Source organism: Rhagoletis zephyria, unplaced genomic scaffold (genome assembly GCF_001687245.7).
Source record: "Rhagoletis zephyria isolate East Lansing unplaced genomic scaffold, Rhagoletis_zephyria_1.1 Rzeph_scaffold_00138, whole genome shotgun sequence".
In the NCBI taxonomy this organism is placed as follows: domain Eukaryota; kingdom Metazoa; phylum Arthropoda; class Insecta; order Diptera; family Tephritidae; genus Rhagoletis; species Rhagoletis zephyria.
Window position 1 is genome coordinate 422001 of NW_016157222.1, and position 26021 is coordinate 448021.

The 26021-nt window shown below is 40.2% G+C and overlaps 1 protein-coding gene across 8 annotated transcripts in view; it reads left to right on the forward strand.

Moving 5' to 3' along the window:
• osp (myosin phosphatase Rho interacting protein outspread) overlaps positions 1-26021 on the forward strand; it is a 320351-nt gene that overhangs the window by 287383 nt on the left and 6947 nt on the right. For all 8 annotated transcript variants that reach the window (XM_017637949.1, XM_017637978.1, XM_017637940.1 and 5 more), the window contains 3 exons: positions 17675-22722; positions 22786-22920; positions 23019-23155. In XM_017637949.1, the coding sequence (XP_017493438.1) occupies positions 17675-22722; positions 22786-22920; positions 23019-23155 (5320 nt within the window). The remainder of the gene's footprint in view (positions 1-17674; positions 22723-22785; positions 22921-23018; positions 23156-26021) is intronic.

Here is a 26021-nt window from a genome sequence, read left to right on the forward strand (position 1 = left end):
AAAAAAAAATACACACAAATTTTTCAAGCAACAAATTTTCTTAATAAACGTGAAATTGTTAAGAGATAAACCGCCGAGAAAAGCAAGTAAGTACATTTAAGTTTGGTAATAAGTAAATACGTTCGACTTTCCTTAAATATTTAATGTAAGGAAACCAAGATGAAACGGAGCGAAACGTTTGAACGGTGCGCTGTATGCAATAAAAGTCAGGAAACGAAAATAGTGCGATGTTTTAAACCACCTAGTTACGAATTAAGACGGCAGCGATGGGAAGAAAGCTGTGATGTACTACGTGATTCATCTCGCGTTTGTGAAAACCACTTCAAGGAAAGTGATGTCCAAATCAAACACTTTCCAACGAGCTCGTTTATACCCAGGCGCAGTCCCAATGCCATACGAAATAACCGATACAAGTGAGGATTTAGTACGCGATCAGGATACATTCTTTGTTGATGCCCAAACTCAAACGGACCACTCTTTTGAATGCACGTTGCGAACAGAAATATTTCGGCTTACCGAAATAACTAAACCATGCAAGCAAGTATATAAGAGCTTAAATTAAAACCGCTCGAAGCAAGGTCTTTAATGGAAAACTATTTCGCATGAAAAAATTTAATTTCAAAATTGTTAGAGCTAAGCTCACATATAAAATGTGGGAAAAAATGTAAAATCATACTTTTATAAGTGTCGAATAATGTTTAGGATAAAAAATTGAAATATAAAAATAAACGCACAAAAGCATAAAACTTGAGCAATTAAAAGCAAGAAAATTGCTAAAACGATTTTATAAACAATTTGTTTTATTTTATTGACAAAATATATGTGATGTAAGTAATGTAAGTAAAACAAAATCCTAATCGAANTGGTAGTTACCGAAAGCTATTTGTATACAAAATTTCATGAAAATCGGACCAGCCGTTCGCGAGATTACCTGTTACAAAAAAAGGGACTTCTCTTTATATAATTAGTATAGAAGTATAGATTATTGCCTGGAACATACACATTTATCGTTATTATTGGAAATGCAAGACTTGGCACGCATTTTTAATTTCTTTTTTATTGAATTCAAATGAATAAAAACACACTTTTCTAAAATATTTCTCATNGAGAGCCGCACTGAGTTGTCAATCACACCTTGTTTAATACACCTTGCTTGTAAGCCTATACAATGCCCTTGTCTTCCCAGAGAGTTTTGCTTCACATCGAAATTCGTGCTCCCTTATTTTCATTTTGACGCAATTCAATTCTGATTCTTTTACTTTTATTTGGCTTTGCATTTTGTTTTCGCTCAATTTAATTTTTATAATTTTTCAAAACAAAAGAAAATACTTTTGAAATGAAGTAAGNTTTCTAAAATATTTCTCAATTTACATTTTAAAGTTTTTTCTGAAACTTGAATGTAACTCTGTGCGGAGAATGAGAGAATTGAAAATCAGGTGACCTCAGCTGTTTTCAAATGTAAACAAACAAAACGGCGCTTTCCATACTTGTAAGCAAGGTACATTGAACAGGTAGTATCAANACAAGCGATTGAATAGCAGCTTTTGGAACGTTCGCCCAACTCAGCAGCACGACCGCTGATTACTGGGCCTTGCAAAGGATGGATCAATGCTTCGAGAAGCAAACAAATTTACTAGGAAAGAAAGTTGCATCAATTTTTATTTTTTCCAATTTCAATTTTTTATTTTTTATAATTTTTTGTATTTCACATGGCACGCTTTGATTTAGAAGAAAAAATTCAGAACAGTTTTTGACACTTTCGATACCAGAAGCAACAACAAAATACACGCTAATGTTGTTTTTGCTCTACTGATACTACCTGTTTAATGTGCCTTGCTTGTAGGCAAAATGCATTCAACAAAGTATGATTGATTTTGACATTGCTCTCATAAGAAACAGGCTATAATGTCAAATTGAAATGATTTGTTAACCCATTTGAAAATGTGTTTTTTTTTTTTAATTTGAATTTNTTTTATAAGTGTCGAATAATGTTTAGGATAAAAAATTGAAATATAAAAATAAACGCACAAAAGCATAAAACTTGAGCAATTAAAAGCAAGAAAATTGCTAAAACGATTTTATAAACAATTTGTTTTATTTTATTGACAAAATATATGTGATGTAAGTAATGTAAGTAAAACAAAATCCTAATCGAAATAAAAGCCTAGGGCATCAGTGCTGATAAGATACATGCATCACTAAGGGTTAATTCGTTTGTTTATACTTTTTGACATTATAGTACCTTAAAAGAGAGCCGCACTGAGTTGTCAATCACACCTTGTTTAATACACCTTGCTTGTAAGCCTATACAATGCCCTTGTCTTCCCAGAGAGTTTTGCTTCACATCGAAATTCGTGCTCCCTTATTTTCATTTTGACGCAATTCAATTCTGATTCTTTTACTTTTATTTGGCTTTGCATTTTGTTTTCGCTCAATTTAATTTTTATAATTTTTCAAAACAAAAGAAAATACTTTTGAAATGAAGTAAGCCATAAATATATGGAATTTATTTACTAAGCAAATGTTTTCTTTCTGATTTTGCAAATTAAATAAGTCCTATGCAAGAAGGTTTGTTTAAAAAAATACATCTACATATATGGTATATGGGGTATCGAAATATCCTTTTTTCCTAGCAGTAAGCCTTTTTGTGTGGCATTTTCATTTGCGACACTTCAAGCAGCAAACCAGTACTACTCAGAAAATTTGGTTCTGATATTCCTACGTAGGGAAACGTGTAACTATCACCTAATTTCCAGGAAAATATGCCTCCAAAACAAGTGAATGAGTCTCACTACTTGTCTCCGTGAAGGAACTATTAAGTCCCTTGAGTCAACCCAGCTTCACGGCTTGGTCTTTTTTAAGGACTTCCATTTTCACCAGCCTCCCTTGTTGATTCCAGTTATGAATACCACAGCAGTATACTTTAAACGAAAACATTTTCGAAAAACGAATTAGTTTTTTATAATGTCTTTGTGTTTAGCTATGGCTTCCAAGACTATTTCATGGGTTTTTTGCGTGCCCATTCTAAATATTTTCTCGCATCACTCCTGAGCTTATGAAGTTCTTTATTCCACCAGTGAACATGAAGCCACACTCAGGGGCGGACGAGATAGAACACACCATATCCAAACTGGCAAGAAAGTTAGCTGTTACACTAATCACCGCTTCACAGATGGCCTGCGCAGATCGTCTTCCATGTGGCGCTACAGTTCTATAGTTTGGGTTAGGTTCTCAGAATATTAAGCTTACAAGGCAAAATATTAACGAAAAACTGATTGCCCTTGATTTGCACTTGATACACCTTATTTGAACACACAGGCCTCCGGGTGTCATATACTTTGGAGCTAATTGAGTAGCCGCCTTAGAATTTTAGGATATCGAAAAATGATGTCAGTAAGAAACTTTCTGCCCTTCCACCAATGGCAAGGCCATCTGCTTCCTACATTTATTTCTTCGACACACAAGTGGAATAGGCCTCCTCCGAACAAACTCTCGCCAAGACCGGGGCCGGCGTTAACTTCTTGTTGAGTCAGTGTTCTATATGAATCAGGCAGTTTCTGATTATCATTTATCCGACAAGGGCCCATGGTTTCCATGGATGTAACAGTAGGAAGATTGCCCCAAATCACGCAGAAGTATTTCGTCTGCCTACTTTTCTCCGCCTGCTTCCTCCATTCTCTCGCCTTTTAGTGAAATGAAGCGGTTACTCTATGTCTGTTTAAAGACTCACAATTCAGGTACACAACCACTCGTCTCTACTTCAGAATGTGCTCTCTCACGTAAACTCTGGAAACTCGTGTAGTGGTTGGGTTCTCCATAATTCATGACTCGATTATTGTTGTTGTTGTTATAGGGGCTTACTTAGCCCAGCCTAGATCGGCGTGCCAATCAATCGTTGTTGTCAAGCTCAACTAAGGGGAGACCCAGGAATGGCGCAACTCCAACTGAGTTTGGTCATAGGGACACGGGTATTAGCTGAGTGCGGTTTTCGGGGCATGCGAAGAGATGCCGTGAGCCATGTAGTGACTCTCAGCATTCCGGGCACTCGTAGGGACATCTACGTTCACTCAGCTCAGGTACGAGTTTAACCTGCTGCAGTATCCAGAGCGAAGTTCGGCTATTGTGGTACAAGTCTCGCGAGGCAGACAAAGCTCTATCCTGTCCACGTCGGGCAGTTCTGTACCCAAAACAGCATTCACAGGTTGGGGGTCGATGTGGGTTGAGACCGACTCCATGAATGTGAATGCCGTCTATGGCCTGTCCGTATTTTGTCATCCAGATGTTTTTTTTAGTCCTTTTGGCTTACGCTATCAAACACTTTTGACATATCCATCGCTACTAGGACTGTTCTCTCACAGGGACGGTTTCGGTTTAGGCCAAGAGTTACCTTAGTGTTTAAGGCGTTAAATGGTATTATTGTGCTGTGCACTTGACTGAACCCATGCTGATGCCTCGCTGGGATCAGGTGGTACGTGTAGTACGGGAGTAGAAAGGCCTCAAGCGTTTTTGCTACCGGAGAAATGAGGGTTATCGGAGGATAAGGCTCTCCTTTATTGGAAAGTTTCCCCGGTTTGAACAGTGGGTCCACTCTTTCTGTTTTGAAGATATCTGGAACGGTGCAAGTGGCTATGGACAAATTGAGGACCTTGGTGAGATAGTCAACTCCCGCAGTACCCAATTTTTTCAGCCCCGGTATGCATATTTCGTTAGGTCCAATGGCTTTGGAGAGCCTCTCCGCTGGGGAAATCACAAGACGCACTAGGTGTTGGCAGTTTGTCCAGCCTTTTGGTCGAAGTTTGGCTTTATCCACCGGAGGATACATTGTAAACTGTCGCCTAAAGTAGCTCGCACATCGCTCCGAATCCGACGAAGCACGGTCACCGAAAGGGATTTCCACTCTGTCGTTGTGCTTCGTCGGGTTGGATATTGACCTCAAGTTTGACCAAAGCTTACTCACACCAGAGGTAAAGTAGCAGGTTTTCAGATGCTTTTTCCACTTCTTCTGCTTATGTACGTTCACGAGATGCCAATTTTCCGTGTTGGGATTCTTAATGCGGTGATTTCCAGAACCGGTGTGAGTAGTCCGGGCAGAGAAGGTGCTTTCAGTAACTTCCGCGGAGGTACACCGATCGAGATGCAGACCAGCGCTTACAATTGTTATGTCTGGGAGCAACTGCAGCTGAATGACACAGTCTCAAGTGCTTGGGAATTTCCACTATTGAGGATGCCATCCGGTGGATAAGCTTCACGTTAAGCTATCACATGGTTTGACATTTTAAACCATCTGCAAGGATGCAATTGTAAGGTGTTCCGGGATGTATTCTCCCTGTAATTCCCATTATTCTCTGACGCACTGATGCCATTAAGGTCACTTGAACATGTGAATTTTTGTCGCCTTTTGCAACAACCATACTTTACTGTGCGTATATTCTAAACCTCATAACCCTACTTACCATTCTTTGGTGCTCTCATATGCTTTTAATTCCACTCTGCCCTTTAAGCTAAGCTTAACATTTGTGAATTTTATTTCCTCCTTATGACATTTTAAAAATTCCCAAACTGCTAGTATTACCTACAAAATATAATCCAATGGATTTCTCTCCATTTTTATTAGATTATTATACGACATTTTTTTTAAACCTTTTTTAAAAATGGCGCACATGTTGAAATTCTATAAGTACTACGTACTAGCAAATGAACCATACGCAAGAGTCTACGAAAGCGAAAGGAGCACTGGCAATTTTCTCATGTCTTTACGAATATTATCAACTATTAGCTATATAAACTACATTTTATTATGGCTCTTAAAAAGTATATGGTTATCAAGTTAATTACACTTGGCACCTTATGCGTGGTTTGCTGCACTGGCAGACAAACGGACCTTTGTATAAAAACTCAGTGTATGATTCGGCACACATTGTGCGTGTGGTAAAGGCGTATTTTGCGCGAAACAATGTAATGTTGAAATACTCATTCTATGTATTTTACAGTATAAGTATATGGCTTACAACTATTTAAGTAGATGATATTTAACTATGCCTGTATGTATTTGTATTGATGACACGAATGCCCTGATGTAGCAGAGGACACAATGTTGCGATGCCGATGTTGATGATGATGCTGATGGTGCTGGTGCTGATGGTGCTGGTGATGCTTCGGCTGCTGAGCTGGTTACAAAATTATGTAGAGTAGTTGTGTGGTGTGCTGTCCTATTCTGCAGTGTCGTGTGCTGTGATGTGGTGTGGCGTAAAAATATCACAAGCATCATAAATTCCATCGCTGTCATAGTCTTTTACCGGCACACCAATTAAATGCATACCCCTCATTTAACACAATAACCTTGAACCTTTTTCCACACTCGCATTGCGCAAATCGCCATATATGTTGTTGGTGATTGTCTTGCAGTTTCTGTTTATGTTGCCGCTGTTGCTGCTGCGGCACCACCCTAAAGTGATCAGTATGATGATGAGCATAACGCAACACTAACTTGACTATCACCAACAGAGGCATAGTCCATCCTTTTGAACACAGTCAAGCAAACGCTTTTGCGATATCACTCTGGATGTTAGTACGGGTACAGACTCTGCCTCCGACTCACTTTAAACTCATAAAAACGCTGCTCAATCAAGATAAACATAGCATTTACGCGCTCCTGGTATGCACCAGAAACACTACCACTTACTACTTGCTTACATACTTGTGACTGACATATGTATGTACATACCTACGCCACCAACACCAGCCAGCCATCACAGTAATGCTGATGAGTACTCATATTGGGATCAGCGCTAACAATGTCCAGTGTTCAATGGTCAGCACATCCTTCAGACCTCTAAGCTAGCGCTTATGGACCAGTTAGCGTTGTCTAGTGAACTGTAGATCTTTTTTTGTGAAGCACATTTGCCTTTGTGTGTGTGTGTGTGTGTGTTTATGGTCTCCTAAAGAAGCAGCATAAAGAAATCTATAGCGTATGGTCGTTTTCTGCAAGCACAAAAGCCAACATTTATCCGCATTTATTTATTGCTTTAATGCGTCGAAATGCTGAGCTTAGTGGTTACTTTTTCTCAAAACTTATCTTAAGGAAGACACAGTGCTAGAGTCGACTAAGGGGCCCCTCGGCCTTAAATTTAACAGCCCTTTGAGCAACTCCATCCACTACACTACACTAGTAGAAGCTCCGTTGCCCTTAGATCTCCCTTCTCCCCTAAATATGTACAATGGAACTGCTTTTATTTGTTCGCTCGCTAGTGAGTTAGGATGGTTAAAGCGCAAACAGTCAACGACGTAACGTAGACGTAGGTTGACGCAGACGCAATCTACCTTATGGGATGCGCGTGTTGACGAAAACTCACCACCGCATGGCGGTGACGTTGCCGTTGCTTTTCTCTCTCTTTATCAACAGTAAATTTTATATGCTGCTACGTATGTCAACCTACGTTTACGCTACGTCGTTGACTAACTGCGCTTTAAAGTTGGCTGTTTGTCTGTTTGCCCGCTTAGCCGCCGCGCTGCTTAGTAAACGCCTGTGGCCACTTAGTGCGTACGATGTTTATTTGTTGTTAACTCTTCATGGACCTGTTAAAATTCAGCGGTGCATGAAAATCATATTGAATCGCTTGCAGTCATAAGCGGTTTGTTGATGTACACACATCTCTACATACATACGTAAATGCAGGCTCATATTCTTTATGGCGTAAAGTTGATAATTTCTGTGCAAAATATTTCTATGGGAAGATCTGTTGTCGAGCAAAAGACAAAAAAAGAGTTTGGCAGACGAAAGTCGTTCTTTTTATTGTTGAGTGCAAATTCAGTGCAAATAAAGAATCTTACCTTTACCTTAGTTACACCAATTTGCCACTTAGGAAACTCACAGATCTAGTAAACTTCCGAACTCGATGGATTTGCGCGGAGCTCCAACAAACTGCCGGTCCATCACAACATTTTCCAAGCGGAAGTAGTACCCATAAAGGGGGAGCGGATCTACTGAAAACCAGTACAACCACAAACGGTTTCTCAATACTTTAAGCTACTGATTGGTGTTCTAACTCTACTTTGCCTATTGGCATCGCTCTCACCAATGATAAGATCTGAAGAAGATGCGTAACGAATTAAAAGATAGTGGAACATTTCCTCTGCGAAATTTTAGCTAAGAAATATGTGCATAGTTAGCTGTTTTTCTTTGATTGATAAGTGGAACAATTAAGAAAGTCTAAGTTCGGGCGGAGCCGAAAATTAAATACCCGGCGCAAGTATTAAATATATGATTTTCACCTTTCCGAAAGATACCGCTACATGGTAAGCCGGGATGTATCAATTTTGAGTAAATTAGCGTCCTTAAATTTCGAAATATTGAAGTTTCAAGCATTTCTGGAATTTACCGTTATATGGAAAGCGGCCTCAATTTTAGTCTGATTTCAATAATTTTCGACGTTTTGCTTTTATGTGGCAAGCACAATAACCATACCGAGTTTGGTACAAATTGGTATAACGGTTACCGACATACATATATGTGATCATAAGTGGGCGGTGCCACGCCCATTTTCCAAAATTTTACCATAAACGTATATCTTAGTAAAGAATTGTTGCGAGCATGGATTTTGAATAAATTAGCTTTAATATTTACTGATTTATCGAAGATTCCGTATATCTCCAAATTACCGTTATATGGGGTGTGGGCGTGGTTATTGTCAGACTTTGAAAATTTTCGGCCATTTGGTATGATGTAGCAAGGCTAACAATTGTGGCCAGTTTAGAAGAAATTGGTGCAGCGGTTACCAAGATATACACATGTAACCATCGAGAAGCCTGCGTTTGGCTCGACTCCGCTTCCGCTGTTTACAAATCCTAAGGTTAACATATTTCTGTTCTTTACTGGAAGAGAAGGCTATTTATTCACTAAAAAGAATTAAACTGAAATTTCCCTATAAAATAAATTATATGCCACCAGGTAGCCACTAAATTCAACAAATTTTTTTAAGAATTTTAATCAGTGCATACAGGCCAGCCACATAAATCCATATTTCAAGCTTCGTACAAAAATTATGAAAACTCAACAAACTTTAACCATTGCACCCAAAACTTTAAAACTTTTTATTCAGAATTTTTAGAAACATTTTCAGTATTCACTTTTGTAGCTCATTAAATTTTAGTAAGTTAAAGTGCAAATTTCAAGACGCTACAAAATCGCGTTGATTTTTTGGCTGACGGTGTTGTGCATTTTCTTCCATACAAAGTATCCCTGCAGGAGATATCTATCTCTAGCCCAAAAATGGTTCAAGATGCGTTCCTTTTCCACAACGCTAGTTCCCACACAATCTCCGAACAACGGCTTCAACTGTCTACCTTGAAACGGACAGTTTTCAATTCAAACTGCATTTACAGTAAAAGTATGAAAGTTATCCAAAACCAATTGCCTTTTTGAATTTAGCGTCCTCCATTTCACTAAAAATTCTATTACACATTTTATATGGAAGGGAAACACTGTGGGACGTCACGATTCTTAAGGCAAAGGACTGTGTAGTACTAAGCTGCATTAAAGGCTTGGACAATACCCTAACTCCTTATAAGCAAGGACTCAATTACTTTGGTAAGCATAACGAACTTGTTTTACTAAATATGGGTATCTGGAAGTACTTGGTAATGAAACACCGACCAGTTTCCTGGAAAAATAAGACGTGCTTTTATTAAGCAGACATGCTTTTATTAAGCAGATGAAACTGTATGTTTATACCCGACATACACAGGATATTATAACTTTGTTCGCATAACGGTTGTTTGTAACAGCCAAAACGAATCGAGATAGATATAGACAAATGTATACATAAATGATCAGAATGAAAAGGGAAGTCGATTAAGCCATGTCTGTCTGTCCGTCCGTTCGTCTGTCCGTTGCTATTGAAAATGGGCGAAATAGGACTGTAACCACGCCCCCTTCTCATATAACGGTATTTTCGAAAAATTCAAAAACTATGATATTTCAGCAAATATTTGATCCAAATTGTTGAAAATTAGTATGTGAAGCAGAATTTTGATACAAACTAATATTATTATGAAATTTTTGGGGCGTGACCCCGCCCACTTATGATGAAATCCTTCCCAAACTCGATACGAGCCTTGCTTAGGATCCAGCTAACAAATGTGTTGAAAAGCATTGAAACCGGGCAATAGCCACGCCTACCTACCATATAACGGTACTTTATAGAAACACGAAAACTGCGATAAATCAGTATCTACTGAAGCTAATGGACTCAAAATCGATTATTGCAATGACCACTGAGCACAAAATTATATTATTATAAATTTTCGGATTTTGGGCGTGGCACAGCCCACTTATGACTACAAGTGTGCATCTCGGTAACCGATTTATCAATTTCTATCAAACTTGGTGTATTTGAAAGCCTTGGTACGAGAAAGGTATTCGTTGAAAGTTATTCAAATCGGACTAAAATTTCACCAGTTTCCCGTATAACGGAAATTTTCGGAAATACGAAAAGTCCGATATTTCAATAACGGAGGACGTTAATTTACTCCACGTTAATACTTACAACAATCTCTTAACAATAAATAAGACTGGTATAGACTTCTAGGTAGTTTAAAGAAAGTTGGAACGACAATAGTTAATACCTGCGCCGGGTATATAAAATTCGGTTTGGCCCGAACTTATACTTCTTTACACAATAGTTTCTTCTGATTGTTTAAATATTTAACTTTGATTAGCAGAGGAGGATTAAACGGCGATGTGTGTGCATTTGCTTCGTCTTACCTAGGCTTTTAGAGGAGATGCGTTAGGAGACGAGCACCAGTTTAGTCTGAATGCTGTTTACCCCAGAGCTGTCGCGCCTTTCCGTGAGGCGTGAATAAATTTGAAATTTGGTTAAAATAAGAGAATAAAATGTATTCTCGGAGACAAACTAACATTTATTATGGCCTTGCATATACACATTTAGTTATCCATTGTGACCGCGCTGTTTGAGTCAGTGTTAGAAAGAGACACATTGGCCTAACCGGGGTTCATATTCAGAGATCATTAAAGAGAAATTTGTTTGCCATGAGCGGCAAAATGCTCATAGCATAGGGCTGCCAGACGTCCTGGTTTTCCGGGATTTATCCTGATTTAAACAGATTGTCCTGGTCCACACTTAAATTGTCCTGGTTTTTAATGAAAGTCAATTCTGACACCCATCTAATTTTAAAGCAGATTTTCGGTTTAAAAAAAAGGTTAAGCTTTCTGTCATTAGTAATCGAAAATCCATAACGAAACGTTTTTTCTAACATGTTGAACAATATCTGGTGAGTTTACCTTCTTTCTGTTTAGTTTATTTGGCTAAAATCTAATTTTGTTTCTTCAGGCAAATGCCAAAAAAGTGCAAGTTCCGGAACAGGTACACGACTGAGGTGTCATACATACATACTACCCAGTAGATAATTTCAGGAGTTAAAATATCTTCCAAGTCATTCATTTCTGCTTCTTTTTTGTATGGAGTGGCACAAATTGAAGGGCTTCTGATTTCGCTACTCAAAGAAGAGCTATCAGAAGGGCTTTTGTAGGACGTACTTTAAAAGGCCTTTTGAGGAAGTTCTTTTAAAGCTGTTTTTTAATTCATAAAAATCATACTTCTTTAAGGAATTTATTTAAGGTTCATATCAAATTTGTTTTATTGAAACTTAAAATGCTTATAGAATTCTATTTGTAATGCCAAACTGAGAAAAAAAATCAACCGAAAATTGGTTATTATTACCAAATTCAAACTTAAAAAGAGATCAATTTGATTTTTGGTTAATATTAATAATAATAATAATAATAGATTGGCGCTTACACATATGTTAGTGTTTGGCCGAGCTTCTCCTCCGATTTGTGGCGTGCGCCTTGATGTTGTCACACAAAGATGAGGGACCTACAGTTTAACGCGGACTCCGAACGGCGATTGTGTTTTTATGAGAAGCTGTTTTTCATGGCAGAAATACACTCGGGGGTTTGCCATTGCCTGCCGAGGGACGACCGCTGTTAAGAAAAAACCTTTTTTCTATTATTTTTTTTTCGATGTTGCTTTTACCAGGGGCTGAACCCAGGCATTGCGGAGTGGAAGCGCGCACTGCTTACCACTACACCACAGCGGCCGACATTATTAACAATGCCTTGGTTAATATATGTATTCAACAATGATTTGGTAATGTTAACCATACTTTTGTTCACATTAAACAAATTTTTGGTTGCCGTTTTTTTCATTTGAATACGCTTATGTTCTGCATTTCACAGATCCTTTTTCATAATTCGGAGATACAAAACAAAAATTTTTATTTTTATTTTAACACGTGGCCTTTAAAGGGATTTGAATCCCCATCTTCTGAAATTTAACATATAACAGCAAGAATCTCTGCGCACTCAGCCACAGCCGTTCTGCAAATGTTTCATCAAATGTTGAACTTGAAAATATTTTCTTCGTTGTTTGACCGTGTTCTGCACTTGATAGATACATTTTCGTAAATAAGAAAAAAAAGTATTACACGTTGCCTCTGATGGTGTTCGAACCCGAACCTGCTGTAAGCCCACAAATAACAGTAAGCATGTACTGCACGTTTAGGTGCAGCCAGACATACAAATGTGTTTTCAAATGTTCAACTTGAACCACATTTCTTACAATCGGATTAATTAAAATAACTGGTTTGAAAAACCATTGTACACTCGCTCAGTGGCAAAAATAATCATGAAGCGCATTGTAGGGTATGTGGAAATTTGTTAATGGTGGTAAGGCAAGCATTCAAGATCACGTTAAAGGCGCCAAACATTTTTCCAAGTTACGTCCCCATCAGGAGAAATGATTAAAAACAAAAAAATCAGAACTTGAGCGTTTCATCATCATCAATCATTCAGCTCTACGGATTGTGCCTAAAAACTACAAAGGCAAAGAAACTGCACTTATAGGGAATACATTTGCAGCATATTCACTTGTATCATTGTTTTTGATTTGGATGATAAGAGCCCTGCTCGATGGGTTCAGGATTATGGCAGCCCTATCATATCATCAGCACTCTAGGGCAAACGCAGGTGATATTTTGTATCCTGTCAAATTAAAATGGTTAGAAACAATTTTCCGGTCCAAAGTTTTCACGCGAGATGTACCAGCTTGCATCGCTATGCGATGTAAGTATAGTTTCAGAAAACCTACATTTTCCTTCTCATATCCAAATAAAGATATACACATACGTGACTTACTTATTGATAGACAATGCAACATTGTAGAGAAAATAGATGAGTTTGATAAGGAAAACAGGGCACAAACTGTATACGTCGCCCAGTGTGCTTGGACAAGATGCAGTCAATGAGATTTTCATCTTTCAAAAATATTTTCTTTCCTTTTATACATACATACATATCGATGGTCCTCTACAATAACGACACAACTCAAAATTTCATATTTTTCAGTAAAGCTAATTAAAGATTTTGTGCTTCGTAATTTAGCAATAATAATAACAATATGCCTTCGGACGTAATTATTCCGGATTATTTGCAGTCACTCTCTAAAGAAAATTTATAAGCTTTCAAATTATGACTTTTTTCTAAAGGTTTAGTAAGGTTTCTACTGAAAAATACGAAATAAGTAACAACACCTAAGAAAATAACTACACTGGTACTACTGAACAACGGCACAAAACGGAAAATGTCGTTATTTCGCATTAAAAAAATCGAATTCTCTTACTGAAACTATATAATGAACAGCGGTACAATACGAAAAATGTCGTTATTTCACATAAACGCATCACTAACCTATCGTAAGTTTTTTACTTATGCCAATATTCACGATAAATGTGAAAATAACGCTACTGTTCGCTATTAAGGAACGCCCCTGACGAGTTGGTAACAACTAAGCATTTGTCGATTTACCACAGAAAAATATGGTTATCTGTTAACCTAATCCGCTTTATAACTAAAAAAAATTAAATTTTAAGTTGTGTCGTTATTGCAGAGGACCATCGCTATGTCAATAAGTAAGTACAAACAAATAAATAATAAAAATTAAAGGATCTATCAATGAGTGTCGTTTAATTGTTAGTCATCTTTAAGTAAAAGTTCCATAGGTTTTATTGCTTAACATTGTAGTAAAAAAATCATATTGAAGTAGAATAAATTTGTGTGCATACAGCATATAGACTGAGTTCCAAGTTGCATTAATGCAAAGCATCAGCCTCTTTTATTTCTGAAATATAGCTGAAGGAAAAGTCCAATACGCGCAACCACGTTCAAATGCCGAACTGGAACTTAGTTGCGCAAATTGGACATTTCCATTATTTATAGTTTAGAAATAAAAGAGGCTGATGCTTTGCATTAATGCAACTTGGAACCCAGCCATACTAATTCCCCCCTCCTCCTCATATGTATCTGGGCACTCATATTCATTTGAGCACAATAAAATTAATTTCAAATATTTTTTAGCGTTTGGCACTGAATATATGTATACTAATTAAAATTTCAATGTTTTTTTCTACTTATATATGTATGTATATCAAAGCTCCAGACCCGCTTTCTGTTTAAAGGATAAATTTAAATGTTAAAAACAAGTGCAACTAACAAGAATAAGTGTCGTTATTTTTATCTATATCTCGCCTTCCAAATAAATATGTACGTACTTTGCTAACTTAATTCATACATACATACGCATAATAGCTTTATAATTACATAATATCTTAAAATAATTTTTGAAGTGATTTGCCTTTATTTTTAATTACTTGCGTAATTCGTTTGAAATCATTAAACTAATTTAAATTAAAATTAAGCAAAAATTCATCTTTTCGCACATAGTAAGGCACTTTAATGCAGTTTTCAATTAATGATTCACTTTGGCGGCTAGATCTACTTACATACATATACATAAATACGTTTTCCGATCCATAAATCATGAAAATGGTAATTTTTACATACACAGATTTCTATGTGTATACCTACATTAAACTGCATAACGTGGAATGGAGCAAAAAAAAAGACAAATTGGTCCCATACATTTTGAACGCTTACTTCGGAAGTATCTCAGGAATGTAAAATTTTTTCGACGCCCTGTAGATACAACTGAATTGGCTTATTCTCTCTAACTTTTTGTTTACTGTCCACTTTTTAGGAATGTTGTATCATGCTCAAGATATTAAGATAGCTTACAAACGCCATCCAAAAAGTAGAAAGCATCGTATCGGAACTCAAAAGTTATGTACATTAAAAAAATCGGCAAACCCTTACTTAATATTCTAATTACTACAATTTAATCACATGAAACAATAGCGATAATGAACCATTAAATAAAAGTTTTCTGGATTTTATGTAGTTGGCTATAACGATAGAATAGAGTTTTTTTTTTATCAAAAAAGTGTTTTCTTTCTCACCATAGCTCCTTTTAACTCGATATATTCTGTCGGAGTTATTGCCAATTTTTTCATCCCTTCCAAGTAAAGCGATTTCTCATGATCCTAAATCAGTGGTGCCTCACGGAGCCATTAGGCTTTCACGTACAAGTCATGCGTGCAAAGCTACCGAACTTCTGCGACGCTAGACCCGTTACCTGTGCGTATAACATGTCCAAGCTAACGCAATTTTTATATTTTTATGCGATTACCACGGTCCACGTCGTTAAAAAGCTCGTACAGTTCGTCATTCAATCTTCTTCGATACTCGATGCCCACGCGAACTGGGTCATAGATCTAGCGTAACATAGTTCTCTCGAAAGCCGCCAAATCCTTCTCGTATACATATAGTGAAAAAACTTTTAATATAGAGCCGTTTCTTCCTGTACGTAATCAGGACAAAATGTCGGTGGGGGCTAAATCAAGGATATAGTACAAGTTGTCGAAATTCACAAAGTCTGTATCAAAACTCCGGAGACTGTAGAGACAGTGCATATCAATCGCTGAGTGTTCCTCAGGGTTGGTTATAAAGTACCAGAAAACATAGCTAAGTATGTGTACTTCAATCATATCTTCGCAAAAGCTTGACTGCATAGTTAAAAAAAGTTGAGTGGATTTCACTTGATTATATTCTGGGCCACTGTGGCAGTAAGCAAACGATTCCATCGCCCCCGGACTTTGCTAAATCCATCTGTCTAAGCGTTCGTGAATGTCCACTATTTCGCTAACTTGTCAGCCATGGAGAAGGAGGTCAGACACGCATTGACCAGTTTTAAGCGCAGCGTAAGTGAACTTAGAGTCCTGACTGCTGCGTGGCTGCCGAAATAGTGCTTACCTCCCCTACTGGTTTCGAAAAGTGTGTCTACTGCTTCGTTAATAATGCTGGTGGCAGAATACCCTATCGGCAAACCTTCCATCACTCTTCGGCTCATCGGTAAAAAAGTTCACTGCATCCTTCCTTCCAGCGACATTAGCATACCCAATAATCCTCTGAGAGAATGTGTCTAGAGAAAGAGCTAGTTGCAGTCATTTCCGGAACGCAGAGAAACTGCCGTGCTGCAGCAGGTTTGCCTGTAATGACAACAGGCGTTATAATCACATGGAGTAACCCGACGATGAGCTACACGTTCTACATAGCTGCCTAACTAGTAAAACTCTTTCCACTATACAAGAGCTCGATAAAACATTTATAGTTCCAGCAAGGTTATTGAGTTTTATACCACGGAAGTGGGAAAAGCTACAATGTCTAAGTGTAGAAATTATAGCTGCTATTTTGGAAATCACTTCATCTCATCAGGCTTATTTTCTAGACTTCAACAGGAATCCAGCCCAAATCATCGATGTGCAAACTCAGCAACGCTAAGCGCTGACCCTACTACAATTATGCTCTTATTTCCTACCCATAGCTCCATTACAGCAATATAAGGCCCGATGCCTACCTCACTATTTCCTTAATGATAGACTTGCGTGGCGTCTTCCTGTCTAAGATCAAACCTGTCAGAAAGCTCCAGCCTATCACCCCCAATCGAGGAAAGAATTTTTTTGGGGATATTTTAGTTCTTAGTGAATAAGACCTCACTATTTGCTCAATGTTAGACTTGCATGTCAGCTTCCTATCTAAGATCAAACCTGTCGGAAAGCTCCAGCCTATCACAACCAATCGAGAGAATAATTTTGTTGGGGATCTTTTAGTACTTAGTGAATAAGACCAATTCTGTGCTACTAGGATTGAGGGTGAGGCCGCCCATTTAGTCACCAGGTTTTGGAGATCATATAGGATATTTATAGTGTTTCATAATAAGTGGACTAAGCAACTCTTCACTCTAAGCTAACGATATACAACTTGAAATTGGCATAGGCGATATTGGAAACAGACTTTAGTATGGTATTTATAAAATCTAGATATCTTAATATATATATGTATGGAATGTGCGAGTACAAGCAATAAATTTATAGCGATTTAATCCTCGCCACTATATCATTTCTCTATTACAACAATAATAGATTTCATATCATTAGCTGCATTCTTTGCACGATTTCATTCTTATTGAAAAAGAAATTAAGCCTGAAGCGTTATATGAATGTAACGATACGTACATATGTACATACATACATTCTAAGGTCCTTCTTTTGATTGCTTTAACCTTAGCGTCATAATTTCGGTCGCAATGCCTTTAATAGCTTCGCTTCCAGAACGATGCTTTGATTTATATTTGCAATAATTCTCATACTTACCAACCACTTATGAAATTTTCTTATATTATCTTTTCTATTTCTTTACTTTTAGTCTCATCATCATGTCTACTCATCGAGGATATCCGTCGCGATGAGAAGACATTCAAAGACATCGCCAATACTATAACAAATCTAAGTCACCAGAAAAATCGCTGGTCCAACACAACTGTCAATAATGTACTCAATAGTCATCTGCATCATACGGCGGCGACGGCGCAAGAGAAAATTTCGCATGATGAAACCGATTACCATCGACCAACGAACAAACAACAATTACAGCATCATCAGCAGCAACAACAAAAACAACAACAGCAACAGCAACAAAAACAGAACAGTATTGCTAGTTTGAGACCAAAGTCATTGCCATTGGCAGCAAATTCCACGCCTGCCATTGTTTCGGCCATAGTCAAGAAGATACCGCCAGTGTTATCGACGTCCAACAGCAGCAGCAACAGCAACAGCAACAGTAATAACAACACCAATAATAACCCCAATAACAACATTGTAACTACGACAAATGATAGCAGCAATAAGAACAGCAATAGTATAAATGAAATTGGAAAAGGGGTTGGTGGTGGCGTTGCTGGTCTGGGCAGTAATAAGTGCAAATCTAGTCCACGATTGCAATTGCAATTGAAAAATCTACAACAGAAACACGAAAGCAATCAACATCGCCAACAACACTTGCAACAACCTAAGCACCACCATCAACAGCAACAGCTACATCACAGGCAACAGCAGGCACACGAAAGAGGCGATCCGGATGGCGGCTGTAATCTTGACGATCTCTGCACCAACTACTTGGCCAAGACGGCGGAGTTACGTGTCAATCTGCCTGCTGAGGAGTCACTCAACGCTAAAAAGGGTTGGTTAATGAAGCAAGATAACCGCACGGGTGACTGGACGAAGCATTGGTTCTCGCTGAGCGGTGCGGCGCTTTTCTACTATCGTGACCCGGTGTCGGAGGAGCGTGGCGTGTTGGATGGCGTGTTGGACGTGAATAGTTTGACGAATGTGGCGGAAGTGAGCGCCAGCAAGAGCTATGCCTTTCAGCTGTCGTCTTGGGATCAACGGCGCCTCATCTTGGCAAGTCTTTCGCCCAGCTCACGCAATAGTTGGATCGCCATTTTACGAAATATCGCTGGTTTGTCTGCCTTGCTACCGACCAATAGTGCGGGAAACAATAGCGCGCCACTCACAGACGCCGATGTGCTGCCAACAGTGGAGTTGGTTATCAAAGACGACGCCGGCAATACAAATATGAAGAGTGAAATTGAGAAGGACTTTATTAACGCGCAACGCAATAACGAATTACAGAAAAAGCCAACAGCAACGCCCAAGCACCATGCCGCCCACCATCAGCACCTGTCCGAAACTAGTCCACCCTCCACACCACAGGTACTGCTACAACCTGCCAGCACTCCCTCTGCCAAAGTCGTTAATGCGACCACCACGCCCTCTACTCCAAAGTCTGCACATTTCTCTTCGGACGAAGAGTATCGCACTGCCTCTGAAGGCGGTCGCCGCGACAGCGTTGATTGGGGCTCGCCACTCTCACCTTCCCCGCCCATCACAACTTCGTTACTACGAAATCGCGAGCGCTTATATGCGCGCTCTCTAACCACAACGAGCACAAGATCACACAAGCGCAGCCATTCTTCACCACCAACGTCGCGTCGTAGCACCGTGGATAGCGTTGGTTCAGATGAGCTTTCACCGCCACCTGCAATGCATCCAGTTCAAGAGGAACTTAACATCGACAAAGAGTTGCAATTCCGTCTCAGTGTGGCGGAGAAGGAGCGTAATATGTTGCGCGACGAAGCCAAAGAGCGCGAAACGCGCATGTCTGAGTTGCTTACTACATTAGAGCGTACCGAGCAGCAGTTAAATGCGCGCTTGCAAGAGATGGAAGCTGTACGCGATAATCTAACATCGCAGTTGGAGGAAACCAAACGCAATGCGGAGGAAATTGTAAATCGGTTGACGGAGGAGTTAGAAGAGAGCCAAAAGAAGATCAAGGGCCTGGAAGATCGGCTGGCAAGGGGTATCGATGAAAACGAAGCACTGTACAAGCGCGTACACGAGCTGGAAGGCAGCAGCTTGAACAGCTTCAGCCAGTTAAACCGTGCTAAGCTTAAGCGCATGGATTCGCTGAGCGACCTTACACAAATTGGTGACATTGACCCATTTGTATTGGAGCGCGATATGCTCGCAGATGAGTATAATGAGTTGCGTACGCGGTTTGAGAAAGCCGTTAACGAGATAAGGGCAATGAAGCGTGAGTTGAAGCAATCACAAAATCAATTTGATTCGCTTGAAATTTCATATACGTCACTCAAGCAAGATCTCGAGCGCAAAGAGCTTGAAGATCGTGCACAGGTGCAAATGATGGCTGCGCGCATACAAGATTTAACGCTGAAGTATAGCAGCTCAGAGAGACAGGTGCGCACGCTAAAGCAAAAGATGGCTAAGTCGGAGCGCAGTAGATCGCTTTCGTTGAAGGGCAGGGAGCAGTTGAGCATACCTAAAGAACTGGAGTTGAAGGTCTGCGAAATAGAAGCCAAAATCGATGAAATGGAGAAATCCACTAATGCAAGCTCAGAAACGAGTCGTTCCGTTTCAAAGAAATCTTCAAGGAGGCGTTCACTCGAGAGCAATGCCAGCAATAGCGACCCGCTGCAGTTTATGTTACGTTTGAATGATTTGGAAAAACGTTTGGAGGATAATTCAGTGGCGGGTTCCATTAGCTCCTCATCTACGCCCTCTTGCAGCACGCCGACCATCGACAGTGCAACGCGAAACTCCTCCAAGGTCTCTGAGCATTTATTAGACCGTCTGCGTTGTCTCGAAAGCGTTTTAGTTACAAGTCGAGATCGCGTTGAACAAAGTCTTCACCAGCTACAAAACCTGCGCTCTTCACACAGTCGTCGTTCTGTCTCACCCATCACCGATCGCAAGGATTCATATCGCTTCGTGGAGCGTTGCCTTAGCGAGGTCGTCAAGCTAATACGTGAGTCCTGCGAAACCTGCGTTATAAGCGGAAGCGGCGATAAAAACACGGTGCCTAATGTCATGCTGCTGCCTGATTCAAATCCAGTGAAGATAGCGCTTACCCAACTCGAGTCACAGCTGCGCACTAAACTCGCAGAACTACTTAAGCAGCGTCGTGTTCTGCGCGAGCGAAACGAGCTGACCGAACGCAAGAATATGGAATTATTAGCTGAGCGTGTTGCATTTGAAAGTGTGTGCTTTGGAAAACTACGCGACTCGGTTATGCGCGCCGAAAACCCGGAGCTCTTTGGTGAGCGGCAAACGCGAGCGGAAGTAGCGGAGACATCGCATCTAGTAACCATGCTTAAAGCGAAGCTGAGCGGTAAGTGTGCGCTCAAATCGAGTGGCACCATCGACATACTGGCGGGTGTATTAGCGCGTAGATTGATGCTATCCAATTACCGTAAAACGACTACAAGTAGCAAAGAGTCGTTCGACCCTATCGATCAGAATATTATGGATGATCTGCTCAGGCAACAGAATGAAATCAATTTGATCGCTAAGCGTTACAAAAATAATGTAATGGAAAATCTAGCCAGCGGATTGGCCGCAGAGACACTGAGCTATATTTCTTCGAATGATTTAGTGCAGGGCGCTGTTCAGGAAGCCTGGCGGCAGGCGCAAGAAACAGTCAACGCCGAGCTCGTGCAGTCTGAGATTGCGCACATTATGCTACGTAATGCAGAGCGCTTTGAGCAATCGCTTACACCTTCTTTTGGTTTTACGCTCACAGCGGAAGAGCGGCTATCATTCGAGAAATTCGCCGATGCTGTGCACGATGCGCTGCGCAAAGAGATGGAGTTGGCGGTTGCGCAGCTAACACAGTGCTACAAAGAGGCCATACAGAAAATGAAACGCGGTCAGTGGCGGCTTCAGTTGGAACAAGAGCGTAAGATTTCTGAAGGTCGTCAGTTGTTACCCGATTTCGCAGACATAATTGCTCACAAAGCCCTCGTAGACGCACGCATTGCAGTCCTGCGCGGTGAATACGTCGAACAGCAGCTTGCTAAGGAGAATACCAATCTTGTTCAGAGAGAGTCTGCTAAGCAACCAAACCAAATCGGCATTACTGCCCTACAACGATACGAGAGCCTCTTTGAAGAGCTTTCAAGTGACTTGCAAATCAATAATCCAGCCGACATACTAGCCGATGCCGACTTCGAATTCATCTACAAACAGCATACTATCGATTTCTTTAACGAACGCCAAGTTCTGTCTGAGATCTCAACGTTTCTCAGTCAGTTGGAGGACTCGCTAATCGCTTTGCAATGCGAGGCTTCAGCATCCGCTTCCACGACATCCATGCCACGCTCGACCATCTCCATTGAAAGCTTACAGGATGTTTGCCACAAATGCGGTGATTTACGGCAGCGTGCCGACCAACTCTGCCAGGAGATACACCGCGCCCTCAACACGCCTTGCCAGCATTGCCGACAGGTGCATGAAAAAATGTTGCGCCTTCAACAACAGCACGAAAGTGAGATGATACAATTGCAGCAGGCGCATGCCAAAGATAAAACCACTTACGTTCAACAGCTTGAAAATCAATGTAACGCTTTCAAGAAGCTCGAGGCTGAGAAGGATGCCATCAGCGCAGAACTTCAGCGCTGTAATGAATTGTTGGAGATGCGAGCCAGTGAACTGGCAAGAGTAAATGAGAAATTGCACACCAAAGAGCAAGAGTTACGTGGCAAGCAGGGCGATCAATTGTCATTGTTGCGACGATTCGAAGAACAAGCGGAGCAAGTACGCGCTCACAAAGAGGAAAGCAATGCGTTGGTGGAAAAATGTGCTCGTCAGGACGAGGAATATGCCGTGCTGCTACAGGAGCGCGATTATCTACAGTCCGAACTGAACAAAGAGAAAGAACGCAGCAGGCGTTTCGAGCGGCGGCTGGAAATGTTAGAACTGGAGCATAGTAAACAGCTGGAGTGCCTGCAAGAAACATACCGTGATCAGTTAATGGCGCATTCACCCGACTTTAGCAACGTAACTACCGATGATGAGAGCTTCCGGCAACGCTATCAAGCGGAAATTGAGCAGCTTCGGGTAGGTTTACATCTAAAATGTTTAAAAGCTTTTCAATAATACTAATGTAATTACTACAACTAGACGCTATGCGAAAAAGGACTCTCGGCTATGGAATCTTCACATAGGCGCATTGTTGCCGATTTGGAGGAGAAACATCGGCAAGAAATGGAGGGTTTGCTATTGGAGAAGGAGACTGCCTTAGCTGAAGAGACACAAGTGAGTCGCAGCTATATTTTTTATTTCTTTTTTTTTAGAACAAAACCAAATTTATAGAGTAAGTACAACAGTAGTAAATTTCTTATTTTCCATCACAGGCCACCTTAGCTGCCTTGGATGCTATGCGCAAAGCACATCAAAGCGAAGTACAACGCGAGGTGGCGCGCTTCAAGCAGGAGTTCTTGAAGCAATTTCAAAAGGGCGAACATTCCGCCTATACTGCCAAAGCAAATGAGTAAGTAAACAAATCGGAGGAGAAATTTATTAAATTAATCAGCTATAAAATTAACTTCCTATCTTAACTAGACTTATAAATAATAGGCACTAATAGGCTCCCAAGGCATTTAGCGAATCTAAGTTGAGCTTGAGATCACACTTTTCAGAAGTCCACATTTTTCTGGGCTCCGGATTCCATGTATTTCCTACATGCGATTTCTATCTTTAACAGGTCGCAGTTTTCTTTTTCAATAAAGCATGTCGGTTGTTTTTCTTCTGTGCCAACTTACGCCAATTAGAAATGGCATGTGAAGCCAAGGCTTTTTCCATTTGGCCTTTCCATCGCAGAGGAGGCCTTCCTCTTTCTCTGCTGCCACCAGCGGGTTCCGAGCTGAAAACTTTCAAGGCTGGAGCGTCTGTGCCATGTCCTATCCCTGCATGTCTTTAAACAAGTGTGGGGCACTCTCTTGGAGAGTCCGGGATGGATTGTATATCTCGCTTAGCTTCTACAAAAATCGTTATGCGTGGCTCCCAATCTGGCAGTCAGATGGGCTACAGTTTAGTAGCAGTAAAACAAAGATGACTAGGTCATCTATGTATGCCTCAATTTTAATACCTTTCGATGTAGTACGAAGCAGAAATTTGTTTGGCGCGACCCTTTATAACAGAGAAGGTAAAAGTGTAGCCGCTTCTCTTACTTCAGCGACTCCCAAATAGCCACTAATGAAGAGTTGATAGATACCAAATTAACATTTTTAAAGACGGCTTCCACATCCGGGGACTCAAAAGTCTCGCCATGAGGTGAAACTAAGAGAGCCTGTTAAGCTGAAAGTCTTATGACGTTGACATTTTCGTTGCCGGTAGAGAGATTCTCTCTTTTTCTCCAATTCTTCTCAGCTGGCTTTCTTCTTACTTAGGGGATAGGAAACAAAGAGAAATTTTTAAAAATTGTACCTCCCGGCCAATACATGTCACGTCCGGCGTACCTCAGGGCAGCCATCTTGGTCCCGTCTTGTTTATTTTATTTATAAATGACCTTCCTAAGGTGTTGAATTACTCGAAATGCTTAATGTACGCTGATGATGTTAAGCTCTTTAAGTACATTAGTACTGCAGAAGATAGGGAGCATTTGCAAGCTGACCTAACCTGCATTTTCGAGTGGTGTGAACCAAATTCCATGTCACTCAAGTTGAAAAAGTGTAAATTCATGACCTTCTCTAGAAAATCGTTCTACCCAAATTCGTATATGATATCTGACCACAATGTTGAGCAAGTTACCAATTTCATTGACCTAGGTGTAACAATGGATCCGAAACTAGAATTCAAGTCTCACATATACTCCTGCGTGATTAGGGCTAGAGGATTGTTGGCTTTTCTTAAGCGCTGGGCCAAGGAGTTCAACGATCCTTATGTCACTTAAGTTCTCTTTACCTCTCTAGTTAGACCGATTTTGGAGTATGCATCTATAGTATGGAATCCTAGTTATCAAATTCATAGTGACAGGCTCGAATCAGTGCAGAAACAGTTCCTGTTATTTGCCCTCAAAAATTTATGTTGGGACTCCTCTAAAAATCTCCCACCCTACAAGGATCGCCTGAAGCTTTTATATTTTCGCGACCGCGTGGGACAATACGAGCAGGGATCGGAAACTCGGCCTTTCCGACCACGCCCAACAGTTCGTCTATAGCGCTGAGCGGAAACTAGGACTTTCCGCCTGCCTCACATACAAAGTAATGACTACGGGAACATGGATCGGAAGCTCGGCCTTTCCGACCATGATCAACGGCCTGTAAACAGCGCGGAGCGGAAACTAGGACTATTCGCCCGCCGCACACAAAAGTAGACTGGAGACTAGGCCTCGCCAGCTACCCGAATTGCAATTGTATATCATTATTATCTTCACAAGTTAATATGTATAATTAGTTCACTCTGTAATGTATCATACATACTTAAATATCGGNCGCCCGCCGCACACAAAAGTAGACTGGAGACTAGGCCTCGCCAGCTACCCGAATTGCAATTGTATATCATTATTATCTTCACAAGTTAATATGTATAATTAGTTCACTCTGTAATGTATCATACATACTTAAATATCGGAATATTTTTATCTCAATTGTCTGTAAGAAAACATTTTTCTGTAGACTAAATAAATAAATAGCAATTTCATATGTTGATACGGACGGCAAGTACGTCGGTGGATAGTTGAACCATAAGGCGGAAGCAGGCTTTGCAAAATGCCCTTAGTCGTGGAGTTTTTGTGTCAATCGTAGTCGGAAACCGGAGATTTATAGTAGATTTAATCGGTCAGACTGCATTGCCTGTAAGTGATTATGATGTCTCCTCTATATTACCGCATCCAGCGGAGTAAACATTCATTGGTTGTTTTAATATTTTACTACATTCCGTGTGGCCCACCCTAGCTTTTTCAGCAAATTACGAGAAACAGAATTTTTAGGCAGTTAAACTGTTCCGTCCTCATTTAATTGCTATGGATTTCTGTAGATGCGAACTAAAGACTGAACACCTTAACAATCGTCTGGTTATTGGTTTGGACGTACGTATTAGAAGGAACCTACAAACAACTGCTTTCCGTTGCTGTTTAGGCAACTTCAGCGGAAACCTCTGCTCAGAATATTTTGCAGTATTAGGACAGTTTGAATGCTCATTTCTTGACAAAAGACTCTTCCTCCCTCTCCACCGGTAAAATTTGATCCATCAGAATAGATATTAAAGACTCTAAAGCCAAATTTCATGCATTACACCATCCACTTTCTTCGATTATGGTCTGGAACTATATTTGTCGCCATGTAGTCTGTAGCGCTGACATATTTTCTTCCCGAAGATTCATTCACCTGGCTAATATTGAGAGTTTATTCCAAGCT